The sequence below is a fragment of the Hemitrygon akajei genome, chromosome 5 (assembly GCF_048418815.1).
Source record: "Hemitrygon akajei chromosome 5, sHemAka1.3, whole genome shotgun sequence".
In the NCBI taxonomy this organism is placed as follows: domain Eukaryota; kingdom Metazoa; phylum Chordata; class Chondrichthyes; order Myliobatiformes; family Dasyatidae; genus Hemitrygon; species Hemitrygon akajei.
This window is the reverse complement of record NC_133128.1, coordinates 158,014,377-158,037,043: the sequence shown is the minus strand read 5'-3', so window position 1 is coordinate 158,037,043 and position 22,667 is coordinate 158,014,377. Positions and strand designations below refer to the sequence as shown.

At 39.1% G+C, this 22,667-nt stretch overlaps 1 protein-coding gene across 3 annotated transcripts in view; it reads left to right on the top strand.

Moving 5' to 3' along the window:
- myo1b (myosin IB) overlaps window positions 1-22,667 on the top strand; it is a 271,540-nt gene that overhangs the window by 176,405 nt on the left and 72,468 nt on the right. For all 3 annotated transcript variants that reach the window (XM_073046966.1, XM_073046967.1, XM_073046968.1), the window contains exons 9-13: window positions 812-915; window positions 12,756-12,903; window positions 14,163-14,281; window positions 20,103-20,189; window positions 21,626-21,691. In XM_073046966.1, the coding sequence (XP_072903067.1) occupies window positions 812-915; window positions 12,756-12,903; window positions 14,163-14,281; window positions 20,103-20,189; window positions 21,626-21,691 (524 nt within the window). The remainder of the gene's footprint in view (window positions 1-811; window positions 916-12,755; window positions 12,904-14,162; window positions 14,282-20,102; window positions 20,190-21,625; window positions 21,692-22,667) is intronic.

Below are 22,667 nucleotides of genomic sequence, written 5' to 3'. Positions count from 1 at the left end.
CGCACCACTCTCTGCAGAGTCCTGTGATTAAGAGAGGTACAGTTCCCATACCAGGCAGTGATGCAGCCAGTCAGGATGTTCTCAGTTGTGCCCCTGTAGAAAGTTCCTAGGATTTGGGGGTCGATACCAAACTTCCTCAATCATCTGAGGTGAAAGAGGCGCTGTTGTGCCTTTTTCACCACACAGCTGGTGTGTACAGACCACGTGAGCTCCTCAGTGATGTGGATGCCAAGGAATTGGAAGCTGTTTACCCTCTCAATCCCAGATCCATTGATGTCAATAGGGGTTAGCCCATCTCCATTCCTCCTGTATTCCACAAACAGCTCCTTTGTTTTTGCGACCTTGAGGGAGAGGTTGTTTTCTTGACACCACTGTGTCAGAGAGATTGAACACTGAATTGGGCACCAGTGCGTTGTTTGTTCCCTTGGCCTAAGGTTAGAATTGGAAGGTTTCAGAAAGAAGTCCTGAGCAGCTGAAAACAGACTATTTATGGATCAAAGCAGTTTAAGGTATGAATATGAATCTTGTCCGTTGTGGAGCTGCTATGATGTCAGAAGATACACATTAATTAATCAAAGATTGCACAGAATTAAAGTTCCAGTTTTACTGAGTGACTTCGCCAGGTTATGATATTAAATGAGAGATTATTGACCATTACCCCAAATAAGCAATTGCAGAGTTCCAAAGATTATGATAATATCATCTGCTGGTATTGCCTGTGCAATGACCACACAACTCTTAGAGGTTGTGCAATAAAAGGAATGTTGTGAGACACAGAGACTTTAATAATATGTGAACTTTTCACTCGCAGGGCAATTGAAGCTGGAGAGGGATTTCAACCATTACAATTATCTGGGCCTGGACTCGGCTGAAGTGAATGGGTTAGATGATGCTGCCAACTTCAGAACAGTAAAGGTAAAATGCTAATATTAATATTAAATCCCATGACTTTCTTTGGTTGAAGTATTATGACTTTATTATATAATGATTTAATTGGGTAATGTTTAGTACAATCCTGGATTCTCACTGAAGGGTTCAGATGGCCATTTATTTTTAAATATATTCTAATGATATTCATCAGAATGTATGATATAATCTCCTATGTCATTATAAACAGTAGTCAATGAATATGGCCAGTTTCTACCAACTTCTTTCTGTTTTCTTAACGTTTCTTCTTTTGCTTTGCCAGATACCTTCTTTCTGTTTACAACCCACAAAGCCAAACAGTTTTAAAATTTAACTTGATTTTATAAAATCCTACTGAGTTGATACTGCATTCTCTCCCACTCAGTCACCCAATCTCTCTCTCTCTCCCCCTTGTTCAACAATACGGTTTTTTGAGTTCACAGAATATGAAAAAAAATCTATAACTGATGTAAAATCTGAATGACACATGGCAAAGGTAGTGGATAAGACACTTTTTCCTTCTGTTGATGGCACTGGACAACTCTAGACTTCCTCCACAAGCACTGTAAATGAAATGCATTTACAGAAAAGTGAATTCCAGTTACTTTCTATACCCAGATGTAAGGTTTGTAATTAAACGGGATGAGGTAATCCTGAGTGGGCAGAAACATTTGGACTGGTGGGAAGAATTCTTTGCAATTGGGGTTGCTCAATTAACTCAGACCTAGAGTATATGGATGGTCTTCACCTGTAGCCACGTGCCTCAAACTTAAATAATCCCTGTCAATTTACACAGGTGTTTTCTAACTCTGTATTATAATGTCCCCTGAATACTATAAATAGCAACATAAGTAATGAACCAATTAAATTCTTAAGTTGAGTGTTTGTGATGACATGTGTCTATTCCATTTGAGTTAATGTACAAGTGTGTGATTACGCACCATTGGATAATGTAAAAACAAATAGAACTGGTTTAGACTTGCTCTGTTTTTGCAGAGAAAGATATATTTTAAGACTATGTGGGGAAAAATACACTGTGATGCTGAAAACAAGTTTTAGATCATCATATGAAGGAGACTTGTTTATTCCAGTCATGTTAGTTTTCAGTTTTGTAAAGTTAGCTTCGAAATCTCTGGAGCACAGAAGCTACTGTCAATATTGTTTTAAACCAAGACCTCATCATTTTCCCAGCATACACAGCTGAAATTTTAATGGCAATAGTTAGTTCAATCCATCTGCCAACACTTGCAATTAATTAGTCCTGAGTGTAAAGGAAAACAAGTTGGAGTAAAGTTACTCCTGGCTTAACTGGTGAAGTACAAGTAATGACCATAGAGTACCACTGCAGATCATCTGGTCCAGCAAGTCTGTGCAGCCTGTTGTGCTGCTTCCCATTTTCTCCATGTTCATCTCTATTGGAGGCCACCCTTCTTCTTTCTCTTAGGCAGTCCTTCGGGGATGAAGATGACTTTTTCCAACTCCAGATCTCAGGAGTGCATGATGCTGTTGCCTGACTTCCTTTAACATTGGAGTAGCTGTTGCACTCTAGCTACCTCATGTAATTAATGCAGTGAGGCCTTAGGTTTGTGAGAAAGAAGTTCAATAGAGCTGTAGATCAGGCTCTGCCTCACAGGCTTATTGCATGCACAGATGCACAAACAGGCACACATACACACACACAGATGGCCATGCCCACAACCTTTCTGTACCCTGATCTCATCCCTGCATCACTACCCCTCCCTCAGTCTTTCTCCCTCCTTCACTTAATTGCTTCCTTACATCTTCACCCCCTTCATGTAACCTCAACCCCAACCTCCCTCCCCCCAATTTTCAGACCCCCCTCCCCTTATGCTCAGCTGTGTCTCTCTCTGTTTCTTGATATTTCCTTTCCCTTTTCACTCCCAACACCTACCTATCCCAACTTTACAAGCCCGCTCCCACGTTGCTCATTGCCTGCTCCCCTGCATCCGTCAACTGTACTGTCCACCAGCACAGACCTCCCACAACCATCCCAGAAAATGACAGGAAAATCTTCAGCTGCATAACTGAAGAGTAACTGTCAGTAAATGGAGATGTTCTGATGGGTTTGTGGGTTCTGTCGTGTAACTTTCCTGTTAACAGAAGTGGATCCTTCCTGCAGGAGTAGGAATGTCTCACTCAGCTCTATTTAGTGGCTATTGGGCCTGTTCAGTAACATCATAGAGTTGAGATCTACTTCAGCACTAATGAAGGGATATTGAGATCTTATTTGATCTGTTTCCTTGGAGTCCAAGTTGTCTGTCATCATACTGGTAGATTCCCCTTTGAGTAATTCTCAAAGCTTGCATGGTAGTGGAGGGGGAGAGATGGCATGGTAGAGTAGCAGTTAGCACAATTACTATACAGCCCCAATAATTGCCAGTTGGGGTTCAATTCTTGCCACTGTCTGAAAGGAGTTTGTATATTCTTCCCGTGAGGCTTCCTCCGGATGTTCTGGTTTCCTCCTACATTCCAAAGACGTATGGTTAGGGTTAGGTTTAGTAAGCTGTGACCGCATTACAATCATTGCTGATTTCCTTTGATGCAAATGACACGTTTCACTGTATGTTTCAGTCAGTGTTTTAATGTATATGTGACAAATAAAGCTAATCTTATCTCACCTGGTTTTATCACTTGCTCTTCTTGTCTATATGATCTGTGCTTGGGCATCCGTAATTGATCATGTGTTTCACCATTGATGCTCTATTCCCTGATGTCCAAAGCTTTGGGGTTCCTTTCAAATTACTTCTCTTCATTTGATCTTCCTGACGTAACCCTCCTTCAACTCCAGGCCCACCCCATAACTTCTCTGCTAATACAGTTGCTCGCACAAAATTGACAAGGATTCTGCAATGAAATACCTGTTTCAGCTCATCTTTTCCATCTCTGAAGAACTTAATAAAGCATGTGGGATCCCAAGCCTCCACTTATAAAAGTCCAGGATCCCAAATATTTTATTAAGTTATTTCTTTGAATAGGCACTAGCACATGTTGGTATTTTCTTGAATCTTTGTTGTTCTGGCTTAGCACAAATTTTGTATTCCTTGGCTGGTTTTGCATTCATAACTCTTTTATTCAATGACCTTAAACTTGCTTGCATTCTAAACTGTTTTTAAACATAAACTACACTCCCCTCAATCACCCTTTCAATAAAACTTATTTGTTAGACATATAATTTGTGCTCATCACATTCTTGTTGGTTCTCATATATTTGGCCATTACTGCTCAATAGTGCTTTAAGATTTTCATGAATTATTCTATCCAATAGAATCCTCACTTTCAATATTTGTATGATTATTGAGTATCTGGCAAATTCAGCCTTAACTTTTTGAAACAAGATATAATATTTCCAGATTGGGGCAAGCTCTCTCTGATTCTAACATTCCTTCAGTGATGTACAATGTTGCACATTTGGATTGTATGATTATTGACTTTAATCTTCTTTCTGTTTCTGTTTGTATCTCATCCAATATCTAATGTACTCCTTGTAGTGATTAAGTTATTGCAACCATAGTTCAGAATTGCTGATCCCAAGACAAGAATTTGAATCCCACCATGAAAGTTTTATCCCACCATTAATTCAAATAATTATCTAAAAGAAAAGCTAGTCTCAGTAGTGATAATGGATTGTAGCACAAAGCCATCTGGTTCACTTACGTCTATCTGTTTACCTACCCTATCTAGCCTGTGTGTGACTCCAGATCCTCCAATATGGTTGAATCTTAAGTGCCTCAGTTCTGAGTCAGTGAATAATGACCAATAAATGTCAACATTTCCAATGATCTCTATGTCACATAAGCGAATAAATTAAAAAAATAACGTAAGTCCACTTGGGTCCATGATCAGCTTAACACTTCTGTGAAAATCCATTTATCATTTGTAAGCCTTTAGAAGGCATTTATCTTCCTTATTGTGGGATCTATTGTTTTACCATTCTTATTTAGTTTTGCCCTGGACTTTTTATATTCAGCTGCTTTTACTGCTTCATCCTACACAGTGATCTCTTGTCATCCAAGTGAACCTGGCTTTTGGTTGCCAGTTGTTTATCTAAGGTGTGTATCTGTGTTTTAAAGGACGTTGATTGCGTTTTATACACAGCAGTCTTTGACACTTGCCCACTTTAGCCAGATTATTCTTTAATTTGCTGCAAAATCTATTAATGAGATTTTATTTAATTGATCCTTTTGTTGCTTCATGTTTAATCTGAACTGCAGGTACAATGATCACTATTACCAGCAGTCCTACTTTCCTCATTGTTCATGAAGCACGCTGATTGTGTGCTCTCATCACAAGCAATACTACAGCTTTTGCATTGAATTTTGAAAATTGGATAGGAAGAATGATAAATTTTCCTCATACCATCTCTACTATTTTGCCTTCCAATCTTCTTTAATTTTGCTCTTTTTCTTCCTAACACAGAATGGTTTGTAATCATATTACTTGTGACCATATAAAGAATTGCTTATAATATAAATATTTGTGTTGAAGACAGTACAGGAAAATGCTGTTGATAGCTCCATTCCTCACAATAAGTGACTCAGTTGCTGGAGGAATTAACTGCCATGACTCTTCCTCATCAGGTTCAAATTTAGTTCATAAGTAATGCATAACAACATTGATATCAAATCTTCTCTGTATTTCCTTTTCTAAAGGTTATAGATTCTTGTGCATCTTCTCCCAGATCCACAAGATCTGTAATTTGACAGTAATCTCAGTTTGTTTTCCACTCAATATAAGGAGATCACCATCCTTTCCCTTAAGGGATGGGTAATAAATGTCAAGCCTTGCAAATGACACCCAAATCTGAAGTACGAAGTTCAATAAAAAATACAGAGAATTGAGCATAATCATCTGTGTTGCCATTGCTTCTAAAGCTTAGTGCCCACTATAAACTGTTAAGAAGGTATTAACTCTCTGTTCCATCAGCTTTCTAATTATTCCATAATCCAAATTAATAATAGATTTAAGTAAAATGGTTTAGAATTTATTTCTACCAACTAAATTCCTTTAAAAAAATTAGGGTTTCATAAATGATGCAACACAAAAGACCATAATGCTTATCCTACCGTTTTGTGGCTATTTGACACACAAACCTGGACTTATGATCTTATTTTTTCATGGCCCTGCATGTTTTGCAATACACATTGATTTCAGTTTGATGTAACATATACTTATTTGGACATCACTATTTATTTTGCCATTATGAGGTATGCTATTGGTTAATGCTTCACTGATTAGGAGAAAGGTTATGAAGACCTCAGGACTCTGTATCCAGGTTCATTGTTGCTATTAGAATGTACAGTAATACTGTACTCAATTTGTGAATAGAAAAACAGGATATCAGAAATTTTATTATCACTCTCTAAATGCATTTGTTGAAAAGACTTTACTGAACATAAGTGGTACAATTTATAAGAGTCCTCTGCTACATGCAGGTGATTAACCAGTGACTTAAAAGTCAATAAATAAGTGTTGCCTGGCTAGAAATAAACTCTAATAAGATGAACTCTATGCAAACTTTAGCCACATTATGTAATATGCTGTTCCCTGGAAATTTGTTGGCCGATTTAATGTTGGTTTGCTTATAATATTTGCTGATTTCTTTTTTGCTTTTGTTCATTGAACCATAAGTTTTGAAAATAAATTCATCTGGCTTGTTCTTCACTGGATCTCATCAATGGAACTTCCAGATTCTTCCCCATTCTCCATGCTTACTATATTTCAGTTTAAAATCATTTCTTTTTTTTATTATATGGAAAATTTTTATTGGAAATTTGGTTTATATTCACTTGTATACCACTGTTTTTACTAGCAATACAGTGCATTGACTTCTGAGTTAATGCTGCATCAATTGATAATTTCCTTATCAAAAAGATAAGGAAGCTGCAGGAATCTGTGTCCAGGCTCAATGTCAGTATTGAAGGGATGGAGAAACACCAAGTATGTGGAAAGGAAATCAGAATATTAACTAAATTTCTGAAACTGTTTTCAGAAAATTTGCATGAGAAAGCAGTTACAATGCAGACATAACAAGTAAAGGGAAGACCTTTATTGGTCTTTAAGTATAAATGTATTGAAGTCTCTATACAGCTATTTGGCGTATTGACGTGGCTATGAATGGAGTACTGGGTGTAGGTTAGGTTTTCTTAATTAGGTAATAATGCACTTGTCCTGGTGGCAGTACAGAGAAACTGGAATCCTGGAATGAGAAATGAAGAGCAAGTTGGTCATATAAACTTTGGAGCTTAGAAAAATGGAAAGAGACTTTACTCAAGCACGTAAGACTCTCAGATTCTATGTGTCATGTGATGTCTAGAATTGGGCTTTATTCCCATGTGACGCCTAGAGTGGCCATAAATTAGTCAGGTTCCTTGTGAGCACTTCAAAGAGCTGATCTTAAGTTCAGTTTTAGGCACAAAGGGTTATAAGGTTCTTTGAGTTGTCATTATTCTGTATCTTCCCATGCAGGTATTAATTTTGCTAAATACAGACAGGTGTGGTTGAAAACGAGATTCTCAAGAGCTGACACTATAAAAGTCTGTAATTTTTGAGGGTGGCTAGGGAGAAAATTTACACAGTGTCTGACTTAGGGAACTGGGATTGTTTTCTATCTGAGCCTAAGGTATGCACAGCTAACTTTTTAACTTGTCTTTTATGTATATTTTTCAATGCCCTAAGGAATTGCCTTTAGAGTTTAATGGTAAGATTTCAGGAGGTGATAACTATCAGGTACATGATATTTTCTTTATCCTCTCACATTTATCCTCTCTCACAATATAATTTCCTAAAATATCTATGATTACAAGACACAATTTGCCTCCCTGAACCTGTGTGGCTCCTGGGACCTTCTGATACGTTGCGGCATGCTGTGCCCTCTCACGACAATACCTGGTCTCATATTACACCAAGAGTAAGGCCACCCATAAACTCAGCTGTTAATATTTTGGATCTTCTATCTGACAGAGATGTGGAGGTGGGGCCATTCAGAATATTCCAGTGTGAGATAGCTTGAATTTTACACTATTGGTGGGAGTGGTGGGGTCAGACAGAATCAAAGCCAAACATCAGATCAGCTTTGATTGTCTTGAGTGGAACAACAGACTTGAGGGTTGTAAAGCTCACTCCACTCTGCTGTCATCATATTCTTATTTTGTTAATTTTCTGATTTCCATTGACCCCATATGCTGAGTGGTGGGGAGAACAATGGCACTAGAATCCACCTCTTGTTCCTAGCGCTCAGCGCACACGTGAATACTGGCTGCCAGCTATTGATCACTTTTACACAAATGATTCCACTGACTTAAATGGAGCCATGTGTCTGAAGGTGATCTAGACCAATGGTGAAAACACACAGGTTTGTTTTTGCTGGTGACTAGCAATTTCTCCACCAGTTATATCTTATTGACTGTTAAGGGGAGAAAGCAGCATCTGTGCATGATCTACTTCAGGTTCGCCATGTTGATGATCCAATGCAATAGAATATCTTGCACGCTGTTTCTGAGAGTGAATTCTATGGTGAAGTGGCCACATGGAGTCAAGGTATGAAGCATGTAAAGAAAAAGGAGATCAGAAGCGTGCAGAGGTCCATATGAAATTTATGCAAGGGCTCCCCACATGGACAGCATATGATCTAGTGAAGGAAGAAAAGTACAGTTGATGGTTAAGGGACTGCTTTCAAATAGGAAAGGGGAAATCCAGTTAAGGGAATCATCCTGGTGTCTGTCTATTGATCTGATGAAATGTGGGAAATAGTGTGCAAGCAGATTTGAAAACTGTGCAAGCAGTTGAGGCACATTGCCATTGAGAGGGTAAGCAAGAAAAATATGTGAGGAGAATGGAATGGAGGGATACTCTCATATTTCCTTATGACAGAATGATACTGTTCACCCCATTGAGTATGGTGACCCCCCCCCCCCCACAGCTGCACGTTTTCCTGTGTAACATATTCTTGCTCAGATGCTCGTGAATTGTCCCCGATTCTCCTACTGCCCATCTACACTGAGGTAATTTAGCCTATCTACCAACACAAGTAGAAGTAAATTGGAACAGCCAGAGAAACCTCATGGACTCCAGTGAGAACGTGCATATTGCCCAGAAAAGGCACTGGAGGTCAAGATCAAATATTGTTAACTTCTTCCATTTCCTCTGCCATTATCTTTTTTTACGAAACAGAATGTGGTAATCTGGGAGGATGTTCTGTGCTATAAAATCTGTGTGATCCTCTGCAAGGATAATCCATGAAGAGTACTTCTTCCATGTCTAGATTGATAAATTTTTCTCAGATTGGATATATTATCTTTCAATTCCATATACATCCACCAACCTTTCTGTACTCTTTGGCTTGCATGAACAATTAGATTGTTAAAACCATTCTGTCAATAATAGGTGGGGCCCATATTTCTGTAGGATTGAACAGCTGAACAAAATGAAGAGATGAAAGTGATTTGTAGTAGAGCTGTGCGGGAGAGCAAGTAAGTGAGAGAAAGGTGGCAGACAGGGTACTACAAAGTCAATCATACCTTTATAAAACTTAGTCACAGTGCACTTAAATATCCATGCAATCAGGCAAAGACAGTGTTGTCTAATGAAATAAATTGAAACTGTTTTTGACAAGTTTATGAACTGAACAATGAAACGCACTTCACTTGCCATTCAAACTGGAATGTCCATTGTATGTGTGCACCTTACAAAAAAATTCTATATAAAACTATGTGACTATATAAAATTAAGCCCCTGATAATTGTACTGCTTTCTGTAAGTTTTTTTAAATTTTCATTTCTACCCAAGTGATAGGAGGTGAGAAGAGGTAAGGTGCCAGACTGGGAATAAAAGAAGAAGGAAGAGGAAAGGAGGGAACAAAAAAAAATACTGGAAGGATAAATCAATGTTCAGGCTGTCAGCTTGGAGGCTACCTCGATGGAATATGAGGTGTTGCTCTTCCACCCTGAGAGTGGCCTCATCATGGAGGCCATGGACTGATACATCAAAATGGGAATGGGGATAGGAATTAAAATAGTTGGCCACCAGGAAATTCCACCTTTTGCAGATGGAGTGGAGATCCTCAACAAAGTGGTCCCACAATTTAAGTAGGGTCTCACCAATGCCAAGGAGGCCACATCAGGAACACCAGATAGAAGGGAATCACAGAGGGAGTGCTTCCTGTAGAAAAATGAGTGTGTGTGGGGGGGAGGAAAGATTGTGTTTGTTGATAGGATTCTGTTGTCACTAGCAGAAATTGGAAAGAATGATGTGGAGACTTATGGGGTTGTAGGTGAGGACATGAGGAACACTATCCCTGTTAAGATGATGGGAAGATGGGGTGACTGTGGATGTCTGGGAAATGGAGGAGATGTGGGTGTGGGCAGCATCAAAGATGGAGGAAAGGAAACCTGGTTCTTTGAAGAAGGAGAAAACCTCATCCTAGGAACATATGCAGTGGAGTTGAAGAAACTGAGAAAAGGGAATAGCATTTTTACAGGAGACAGGATAGGAAAAGGAATAGTCCAGATAGCTGTGGGAATCAGTAGGTTTATAAAAGATATTGGAAAACAGTTTGTCTCCAGAGATGAATTCAGAGAGATCAAGAAAGGGGGGAGAGGTGCCAGAAATGAACCAATTGAATTTAAAGACAGGGTGGAAGTTGGGGGCAAAGTTGATGAAATTGATGAGGTCAGTATGTGTACATGAAGCAGTACCAATGCATTAATCAAAACAGCATAGGAAGAATTGGGGAGCATTACCAGGGAAGGTTTGGTACATGGACTATTCTAAGTATGGAAAAAATATAAGCATGCAAAATATAATAGAATTCACCCTCCATTTGATGGCTCTGGGCCTGTACTCAGTAGAATTTAGAGGATTGAGGGGGGATCTCATGGAAACCTATTGAATATTGAATGGTCTGGATGTGGAGAAAATGTTTCCTTTACTGGGGGAGTTTAGAACCAGAGGCATAGCCTCAGAATTGAAGAACGTCTCATTAAGAGGAAAATTTTCTTTAGGCAGAGAATGGTGAATCAGTGGAATTCTTTGCCACAGACATCTGTACAGGCCAAGTCATTGGGTATATTTAAGGGGGAGGTTGACAGGTATTTAATTAATCAGGGTGTCAAAGATTAAAGGGAGATGGCAGGAGAATGGGGTTGAGAGGGATAAGATATCAGACATGATGGAATGACGGAGCAGTCTTGATAGACCAAATGGCCTAATTCTTCTCCTAGGTCTTATTGTCTTGTGGTCTATTCTATGTTGCCAACAAAAAGGCAGGCATAGCTAGGACCCATGCAGGCGCCCATGGCTACTCCTTGAGTTTGGAGAAGGTTTGCAGAGTTGAAGAAGAAATTGTTGAGGGTGAGGACCAGTTCTCCCAGTCAGAGGAGGGTGGTGGTGGAGGGGAACTGGTTGTGACTTGTGTTGAGGAAGAAGCTGAGAGATTTAAGGCCTTCTGGTGAGGGTTAGAAGAGTATAGGGACCGGACATCAATGGTGAATTTGGAAATTGTTATGGAGATTAACAGCATGTGAAGAGTCACAGGTGAAGGTGCAAAGAGACTGAACTAAAGGGATAGAATGGAGTCAATGTACGCAGACACGAGTTCAGTGGGGCTGGAGCAGGCAGAGACAACGGGCCTACTGAAACAGTCAGTCTTGTGGATCCTGGAGAGGAGGTAGAACTGAGCAGTGCAGGGTAAGGGAACTATGAGTTTGATGGTAGTGGATGGGAGTTCTCCAGAGTGGATGAGATTAATAGTGATGTCGGATTCTTTCCAAGAGGTAAGGAAGAGGAGGTGTCATGAGTGTTGTCACCTTGCCAGTGCAAGGTAGAGGTCAGTCTGTGACAATACAACAGCACCCCATTTGTCTTGTGTGTTTGATGATAAGGTTTGGATTCGTGTGGAGAGAGTGAAGGGCAGTGCATTCAGAATGGGTAAGGTTTGAGGAGGAGAGAGGAGAGCTGAAGTCAAGCTGGTTGATGTCTTGTTGGAAGCAGTCATTCGTGCAGGGTGGGGAAATCGTTGCCAAAGAAGTGGACTAAGAGATAGATGTGACAGAAGAAGAACTTGGTGTTGTGTTGTGGTGGGCATGAAACTTAGTGAAATCCTGGCGAAGGAGAGGGCAAAGGTATGGCCCTTGCTGAGGACAGAACGTTCCACCTCAGAGATGGGAATGTTGCAGAGAGTGGTGAGGCCACAACAGGATTATAGCTGGGATCAGAGGGGTAGGAGAGTTAGTGGCATCAGAGGAGGTGGGGAGTGTCGGGGGTACAGGGAAGGTAGGGTGGGAGGAAGATGGAGGCTCTGAGGACCCAAGAGTTGATGGGGGAGCCTGAGAGACCTGGGATTGGAGCATGAGGTGGGTGGAAGGGGAGCCCAGGGGCCCAGCTGCAGTGAGGAAGGTCTCAGCCCGGAGGTGGTGGTGGCGGAGGTCAGGGCTGGAGTCGAAGCTAGAGGCCGCAGGAGGTACTGTTGCCTGGTGCACAGCAAATTTGTTCCCACCAGGGTTTTTAGGACAATTTTAAGCAGCCTGGGAAGTAAACATCTGGAAACTATATACAGGGGCTGCTGTAATACCAAGAGAGCATCTAAAGTATACAATCTGTTTGGCAAAGTTAATTTTTAGGAATTACAATCTCAGAAACATTAAGGCATGCTGTAGTATGTCTTCCAGAATGTATCTTTTTTTGTGGTAGTTACAGGCATGAAAAAGAGCTTTAGAACTTTTAATGTAATCCCAGTCTAATCCAAAGTCTACAACAGCTCTCGCTTCAGAGCCATTTCCCTGAGCTTTCTGACGGTCCTCCCCTTCTCTCTGTACATTCCCCACCCCCTGCAGAATGCCATGCAGATTGTCGGTTTCATGGATGATGAAGCAGAGTCGGTTCTGGAGGTGGTGGCTGCAGTGCTAAAGCTGGGAAACATAGAATTCAAGCCGGAGTCTCGCGTAAATGGTGTGGACGAGAGCAGAATCCAAGACAAAAATGGTATGAGGATTGTTGTTGCAGTATTATTGGCAAACACATACAGACCCTTCTCTCCATGTCATGCCATTGTCAATGTAAAAGCCCTCTTTCAATACAGAAACGTGTAAGAGGCCATTAAGCAGAATTTAGTTAGCTTGATTATCTTCTAAAGTTTTAAGCCCTCGTTGAACATATTTTATCAGTTTGAGACTGGATTATGAGATGGAGGCCCACATCATAGTCAGCAGAACATGCCGTCTGATAATGGACATTTTGGGGAGCCATCTGGTTCTTCACAAAGTAATTTTGACAGTAGCTACAGAGAAATCCATCTGCCAGAACATTCCTAGCCCAGCAATGAGTGAAAACATAGTGGGAAGAAATAAGCTGGAGTGGTGGGACAACTGAGACTTTTGAACATGATCCAAAATCTAGATATGGGTCACTTGGACACTGCACAAAATGAAACAAGGAAAACTAAAAGCATTAGAACAGAGGCAAAATATTCCACATTCATGAATCTTTGTTTTCTTAGGAAACCTGATGCAATTTTCTACAACTCTGTTGTGATCCCATGAACACAAGAGATTCTGTAGATGCTGGAATTCAGAACAATACACACGAAGTGTTGGATGAGCTCAGCAGGTCTTCTCTTTGTAATTCTTCAAGAACCTATCAGCCTCACTTTAAGTATACTCAATAACTTGGCCTTCACAGCCATCTGTGACAATGAATTCCACAAATTCACCATACTCTGGCTAAAGAAATGCCCTTTCTTCTATACAATACACACAAAGTGTTGGATGAACTCAGCAGGTCTTCTCTCTATAATTCTTGATGCCCTGAAGCCTCATTCTTAATAATAAACTCCATCATTTTCCCAACCACTGAAGTCAGATTAATTGGCCTGTTATTTCCTTTCTTCTGCCTTCCTCCCTTCTTAAAGAGTGGAGTGACATTTGCAATTTTTCAGTCCTCCAGAAGCATTCCAGAATCTGGTGGTTCTTGAAAGATCCTGGCAACTGTTTGGGGGGTCTGTATATAACTTTCATCAAAGTATTTTTACCCTTTCAGTTCCTTAACTCTACCCACAAGGATTCTGCATCTTCTGATCCTTTGTCACGTCTAGAATGCTTGATATGAAGTTTCATAAGGCTGTTAGACTGAATATTTGGACCCATGAGACATGGTAGCATCTTAGTAAAATTAGTGAGTGAATTTTCAGCATGACTTGTCCCTGTAATTCTACTGTAGTAGATACTCACTTGTTTTATGTGCAGAGCTGAAGGAAATCTGTGAGCTGCTTGGGCAGGATCAGACGGTGCTGGAGAGAGCCTTTAGTTTCCGAACTGTGGAGGCAAAACTAGAAAAAGTTTCAACTACGCTTAATGTGGCCCAGGTAAGTGTGACAACAGCTTACATTGTATACTCCAATGTCAACCAAACTACACTTAATATTGCATCTAAATAATAAAACAATTTATGTAGCAGCTTTAACAGAGCAAATATCATAGAAGGATAATCGGGTACAAGCAAATAGGAACAACAGACAAGACTGTAACCAGGGTAAGAAAGGAGATGATAGTTCGAGGAATACAACTGGAGGTATTTCAAGCTTTCATTCCAGACGTTTGAAGACTGCTGGCGATTGTGTACCAAAGGAGTAAGATGAAAACTGGACTTGATTGACTTTGGTGAATTCAGCAGTGGTGCAGGCATAAGTAGGAATTGTAGGGGAAGAGGAAGTTGCAGAAGAATGAAGAGATGGCTATCAAGAGATTAGATTTGTTGGGGATGCTTCAAGATGGACCCAGTTATGGGTCTGGACAAAGTTTTGGATCATTTGTCTTAGACGGGAATGCAATAAACAAAACTGGAAGTAACAAGGGCTTCACTGAAGGCCTCAGTAGCAAATGAACTGGGGCAAAGTGGAAGTATACACTTTGATGGGAATAGATCCCCTTTAGTGATGAGATGATTAGGGGTCAGCAGCTCACTTTGAGACTGGAAACAATCTAGTTCATTCTGAGATTGTGGTCAGGAATGGATACAGAAACAGGGAAGATTTGAAGGAAATGGACTTCATTGAACCACTGATTCCAATGATGGAAATTACAGCTTATCCCAGGCCACGAGTTGAACATGCCTTCTAATGAACAACTGCATGTTTTGAAAGAACAGAACCAGAATCTGAATCAGAATCAGGTCTGATATCACTGGCATATGTTGTGAAATTTCTTGTTATGTGGCAGCAGTCCGTTGCTATACATAATACTATAAATTGCAATAAGAGGTATGTATAAAAAATAAATAAGTCATGCAAAAAGAGAGAAAAAGTAATAGTGAGGTAGTGTTGGAGGGTTCATTGTCCATTCAGAAATCTGATGGCAGAGGGGAAAAAGCTGTTCCTGACACATTCTGTGTGTGTTTTGAGGCTACTGTTCCTTCTCCTTAATGGTAACAATGAGAAGGGGGCATGTCCTGAGTGATGGGGGTCGTTAATGATGGATGCCTCCTTATTTGAGGCATCAGCTTTTGAAGGTGCCTTCAATGTTGGGGAGGCTATTGTCTGTTGTAAATGAGAATAAAGTCATTAGGGAGATGTAGTTGGTAGATATAAAAGTCTTCATTTGGGACACACAGAAGCTGGCAGCCTTTGGAGTCACGGGTGAGAGACAGAGACTCCCTGACCCAACATTACCGCACATTTTTATATGTTAAAGAACAAAGGTAACAGGACAATTTCTAGAGTTACAATGCCCTCATAATGCTTGTTTTGAGTTACATGTAATATTTCAAATGCCTTGATCTTCCCACTAACGCACCCAAAATGAGTGTTAGTTACTGTATTCTCTTGAGTCGATGGAGTGTTGGTTGCATTCATGCATATGCAGACATCTCACATCAATTGGATGTTTCCTGTTCTGAGTTGCAATTTAAATTTAATCTGCAATCCAGATTCACATCTGATGGTTGGTTGCAGAAGCTTAATATTTGCTATATTGAGTCTCCAAAATACCACCTAACTGTGCCCATGATGAAGCTGGCTGAGCTTACAACCTTCTGCAGCTTTATCCGATCCTGTGCAGAAACCCCATCATAGCATTTGATGATGCAATCATTTAAAATGCTCTCCAAGGTACATCTGTAGAAATTTATAAGAGTCTTTGGTACATACCCTGGAGCTCTGAAAGAGGTAGCTGAAGAAATTGTGAAGGCTTTCGTAATGATCTTTCAAGAATCATTAGATTCAGACATGGTTATGGGGGACTAGAAAATTGCAAATGTCACTCCACTCTTCAAGAAGGAGAGGGGCGGAAGAAAGGAAACTATAGGCCAGTTAGTCTGACCTCAGTGGGTGGGAAGATGTTGGAGTTGATTATCAAGGGTAAGTACTTGGAAGACATGATAAAATAGGCCAAATTCGCATGTTTTCCTTAAAGGAAAATCTAGCTTTACAAATCTATTGGAATTCTCTGAGGAAATAAGCAGGATAGACAAAGAAGTATTGGTGGATGTACTGTACTTGGATTTTCAGAAGGCCGTTGATAAGGTACAAGACACAAGGCTGCCTAACAAGGAAGCTGATCCCATCTTTAGATGATTTTGCCAAGGTCCAGTATATAGATAAAGGAAAGGGTACAAGGATAAATGCTTGAAAAACCCAGAGATAGTTTGCTGAAGTTGTATTCTTTACAGTGCACTGGATAATGGAGGAGAAGCATGGAGGTGAATTAGACTACTATTGTCAAATTCTGCATGACTATTGTACCATACAGATGATTTCACTTTGTAACCATTGGGGGTTGTTTCACTACTCTAACAGTAGCAAAACTCTGACTGGAAAGATAGAAACACACTGAAGTTGATTATGATATATTTACCAATGAACTGGTTTTCAGCTGCAGGGGGATAAAACCAGAAGCCCATAAGCAGATCAGTATTAAGGGAGTGAAGGTGGAAAGGCTCAGTTACTTTAAATTCCTTGGTGTTAACATATCAGATAATCTGTTCTGGGATCATCACAAAGAAGGCATGACAGCACCTCACTTCCTTAAAAGTTTATGTAGATTTGGCATTTCATCAAAAACATTTGATAAAGTTAAAAAGACAGACACAGAGGATAGTGCATTGGCTGCAAGGCTAACAACATCAGGTCATGAACTTATTTTTGAGGAGAGTGATGATGGTTATGAAAACAAGAAAGACTGCATTCGAGAAGGAGCCAATAGTAATATCAACTGACAAAAGGTTAAGGAAACAAGCTGACTGATCAGGAATTTCTTGTGAATGGAGGGAAGGATGCAGTCGGCAATTGTGTGGACAAAATAAGGTTGGCAGGTTTCCAAACGGAGATGTCAGGAAGTGACATTTTTTCCTATTATGTTCACATTTGAGACTTGGGAATTAGAGCCTGTCTCAAACAAGGACTACAAAGAATGGTCTCAGTTTTAGTCATTAAGGAATCCCGCACATGTTGCTGAGGACGGAAGGGGTAAAGGAAAGGTATTTAAAATGATGTAGTGGAGAAAGGAAGCTGGTGTTATTTTTGTGCTGTGCTGTTTTGATAGGGTAGTGGGGATTGTTGAAGCGGTTAATGAGGCCCTGACAGTCCAAAAATATGTAATCAACAACATGCACTTCCATTTGTAAATGCTTCTAATGTAGAGAAACGTACTGAATGACTTTGTAAGAATGCTGGCAAGCAAAAATGGATGCTGAATTACAGGGAGAGTTTCATGATTTCATTGAAGGTTCGTGAAAAAGCTTTTTAAAGGAGGAAGGAAATTAAAGTGGTGACAAGATTTGCATTGGGGATTTCATCAAACACCTCCGCTCTCTCCGCCAGAAGTGGAACTTCCCGGTGGCCATACATTTTAATTCCGATTCCTCTCACAAACAGGAGAAAGTCTGCAGGTGCTGGAAATCCAGGCAACACACACAAAATGCTGGAGGAACTCAAAAGGCCAAGAGTCCTGCCGAAGGGTCTCAGCCCAAAACGTTGGCTGTACTTTCTTGCATAGATGCTGCCTGGCCTGCTGAATTCCGATTCCTATTCCTGTTTCAACATGTCAGCCCATGGCCTCCTCCTGTGCCATGATGTCACCCTCAGGGTAGAGAAGCAACACATTATATTCCTCCTGGGGTACCCTCCAATCTGAAGGCATGAATATCGATTTCTCCTTTTGGTAAAAAAATTATTATTAATTTTTCCCTCCCCTCCACTGTTCAATTCCTTGTTCTGGCCTCTTAACTCTTCTCACCTGTCTATCACTTACCCCTGGGTCCACTGCTCCTTCCCTTTCTCCTATGGTCCACTCTCTTCTATAAGATTCCTTTCTCTCCAGCCCTTTAGCTTTCCTACCCACCTGGCTTCACCTATTACCATCTAGCTATCCTCCTTCCCCTCCTTCCATCTTTTTATTTTGGCATCTTCCCCCTTCCTCTCCAGCCTTGAAGAAGGGTCTTGGCTTTCAAACTTCCTGTTTATTGATTTCCATAGATGCTGCCTGAAGTGATGAGATTAAAGTCAGTGACAGTAAAGAGTCCAAGTTGACTGAAGCATTTATAATTTATTGGTTACATTTTGAGTGGTGTGGAGGTGGGCTGGGTACAACCCAGGGGAATAATACAGAGGAATAGAAAGTACTTTGAAAACAATTCAACTGATCTGAACCAGCAGGTGAGGCAACATGTATGGAAAGAGAAACAGTTAAAGTTTTCACCTGAATTGTTAACTGGTTACCTTTCCAAAGATACTGCCTAACCTGCTGACTTGTAACAGCATTTTATGTTTTTATTTCAAATTCCAGCATCTGCAGATTTGTTTTTTTAATTTGTTATTGTTCTAATGAAATATTTTGGAAGATATTAGTGTATTAAGACTGCTATACAAATACAAATAATCATAGATGCAATTAATATTGTACCATTTTACTATTGTAAATATTGTTATAGACATTGTATCATTTCCTGCAAAACTTTAAATTTTTGTTTACAAAGTTGTTCTCCTGATCATGGTCCATTTTACAGAATTTGACTGACACCTTTCACTATCCCACCCCCATATCCCCTTTTCTGATCCAATGAAAATTAGAGAGCTTATTTGTATATGTGTTGAGATAACATCAATAGGTTACTAATTCATGCGTGACTTCATAGCCAAGCCCTTATTGTTTTCAATCATTACTCATGCACGTACTTCTTTGGGTGTCTTCTCATTGTACATCACAATAGGAATTTGACTGATTTTCTCTCCTCCCATACACCACACCATGTTGTATCTTTCCCTCATCTCTGCCCCAGCTGCTTCTTTGTTTGATCTTGGAAAAATTAGCAAATGAGTCTGCTCTTATCTTCATATGTATCTTAGTCTATTTCCTTTACTAATGTCTGCAATGGGCCAACATTTTCATTGTATCTTGACCCCTTTTCTGAAAAATAATGGTACAAGATTCAAGATTGTTTAAGGTCATTTCTAGTACATAAAACTTAAAGGAGAAAAAATAATTGTTACTCTGGATCTGACGCAATACAAAAAAGCACAATAAGATAAAGAAGACAGATAATAATACTACATAATATACTGTAAATACGTACAATAACTTGTACTGTATACACCAATTGCATACATAGATTAAATAATATACAATGGTCATGTTTGCATTGTGAGATATGATTTAAACAATGCATTTAATGGAAGAGGTATTCACATTTCCACTTTAAAGCCTTTTAAATTTTAAATGTCATTTCTCAATCAGATTTATTTCTAAAATATTCACGCTGGAATATGGTTTAAATATGTGCATCTAAAGTCTTTATGAGGATGAGACTGAACAATATAAGATGCTGGGAGAATATGACAGGTTAAATGTTGAGACTTTTCCATGAGTGGGAGAATCTTAAACCAAGGGGCACAATTGTAAGATTATTGGGTGGTAATGTAAATCTAAGGCACATTGGAACTTCTTCTCACAGAGGATCATGAATGCCTGGCATTCTCTCCCCTGGAGGGGTGTGATTCATTAAGGGGTATTTAACTTGTAACTACATACTTTTTTGAAGGATTAGGAAAATGAGGAACTGGCACAGAAGAGGAGATGGGATCTGGAACAAAAGAGCCTTTGTCATTTTGAATAACTGCGTAGCTGACTGCTTTTCTTATGTTCTTATTTTCTAATATACTGCTTTTCTAATGATGTTTTCCTCCACCTTTTCAGGCTTACTATGCACGTGATGCATTGGCCAAAAATCTATACAACCGGTTGTTCACTTGGCTTGTGAACAGAATCAATGGGAGCATTAAGGTACTAAAAACTTTTTTGTTGATGATGTAGCATCGATACCCATAAATGCAAATAGCCAAAATGATGATTTTATTGAATGAATATTCTTATATTTAATCAATATCAGCTATTCATTTTAAAAGACTCAATGTGACTTCAGAATCAGGTTTAATATCGTCGGCATTTGTAGTGAGATTTGCTGTCTTTGCAGCAGTACAATGCAATGCACAATAATAGAAAAGATACATGAATTACAGTTCACATAAAAACATGAATTAATGTGAAAAACGTGAGCTATTTAATATGTATATTAAATAGTTGAATTAAATAAGTAGTGCAAAATTAAAAATAAAAAGAGAAGTGAGGTAGCATTCGCAGGTTCAATGTGCATTCTGCTCAGTAATCAACCAAAATGCTTCAAACTACTGTATTTTGTTTGGAAAGCTTGGCGTTCTCATACCTGCAAAATCTATTCTTAATAATGTGCTGAGGTCTGGGTATGTAAGAGTGGAATTACTTTTTTACTTAAATCATGTATTGTGTTAGGTATGTGCTTCACTAATCGATTGCCTATTTCCTCGGATGTAACTTGGACACTTAAAAGTGTTGATCCCACAAAAAATTTTTATTTAACTAGAATAAGCTGATAACTGAGAGTATCTTGTATAAAATATTGATCCTTCCATATAACTGTGGAAAATAGACTAGTGATTTGAATAATACCCTCCCTTAAAAGTGACTTCAGGTTGCTTGCTGTACTCTGGATATGCCATTTTCATTAGGCTTAAAGGAAAGTCATGACATTTTAAAATGAGCACCACCAATAAAAGTGGGAAAAGTAAAGTTCAGCTAAGTGTGCAGTGGTAACTGTGCACATTACACAATTTCCAACATTCATTCCATTGATTGAATTTGGAACTAAATTTTATAAAACCAGACACATAATACTGCACACAGTGCAAACAAAGCTTGTTAGAGTTTCACAATAAATTAGCTTGCACCTGGCAATCATTGCAGCTAAGCTGAACAGTTTCAGTGATACCCACTACAAGATTAAAGTGAGAGGTGGAAAGGAGATTCTTTCCAGCCATTGTTTGACCTGAGCTTAACAAAAATAGCTAATCAACTATTATATTTTGTAATTTTAAAACATTAAATTAATTCAAAGGAGACATGAGAGTCTGGTGATACGGATCTAGTTGGAAGTTACTTTAAGCAAGGTGCGCATATATCATGTGGTAGCATGCTGACTTCTGGAATTAACGTATTTTTTCATATAACCTGTAATTAATTATTTAAATGTACAAGAATGCTTAATCAAACAATATCTGTACAAGATTACGCAATATTGTTGAAATATTAAATACACATCAGCAACTTTCGATCTAAATCATTTGAATGCATAATATAAAGTAAATAATTTATTTTCCTAATTTGTCAAATTTTTTTTACAATAGGCACAGACCAAAGTGAGAAAGAAGGTGATGGGAGTGCTAGACATATATGGATTTGAAATTTTTGAAGTAAGTTTTAAAATCAATAATCCCTTACCTTTGAAGCCTTGCTTTGGATTTACAGGTTATGTTTCACTTGACATAGATCAAACAAAACTAGAAGTTTCAGTTCAATGTCCTTTATGAGTGTTGCACTCAGCAGTGGCTGAATGTTTGCATTCAGAAAATCATTCTTCTTCAATTCGATTTCCTTCATGGGATACAGAAGATTGGGTATATACTCAGAACACAACAAACACTTTGGGTCTTGTTGAAATGTTGAAACATAGAATGATAGAAAATAGGAGCAGAAATTAGCTAATCAGGCATATCAGAGTCTGCTCAACTATTTGGCCCCAAATTTGGTACCTTGTTCTTGCCTTCTCCCTATATTTCTTGATTTCTTTAATATTTAGAAATATATTTCATACTATATTTCCAAAGAAGGACAACACTCAGCAATTAGTTTGCCACTTATACCTAGTCACAGTAGGCCGGTATATCACGAGTATACTGGCATTGAATAACTGAGCAAAGTTCAGGGATTTCATCTGTTTCACTATTAGCAGCAATACGTCTGTTACCCTGCAATGGCCACTCTCCATAGTGAATGATAGAACATGTTATTAGTTAATGAAAGTCTATATTTGAAATTCCATTAGAATGTAAAACTTGTTTTGGCCCTGAAGAATCTCGTCACATATCAATACTGGGGTCAATAGGAGTAAATTGTGAGAAGGGATTGATTAACTAGACTTCTGTGCCTTTTGTTGTATAACTCTAGGAGTGATCTCCTTGAGGTGTTTCAGATGGTTAAAGGATTTTGTGGAACATTTACAGAAAAGCTATAGCTAAACACTTACAGAAAAGCTATAGCAATAGAAATGCAGAAAACAATGCTACATAACAATTTTAGAGTTAGCTTTTTTCAAAGGTGATATTTTGAAGGATCGTTTTTATATGGGTAATGGAAATCTGGAGCCCCGTTACCTAATATTCACTTGTT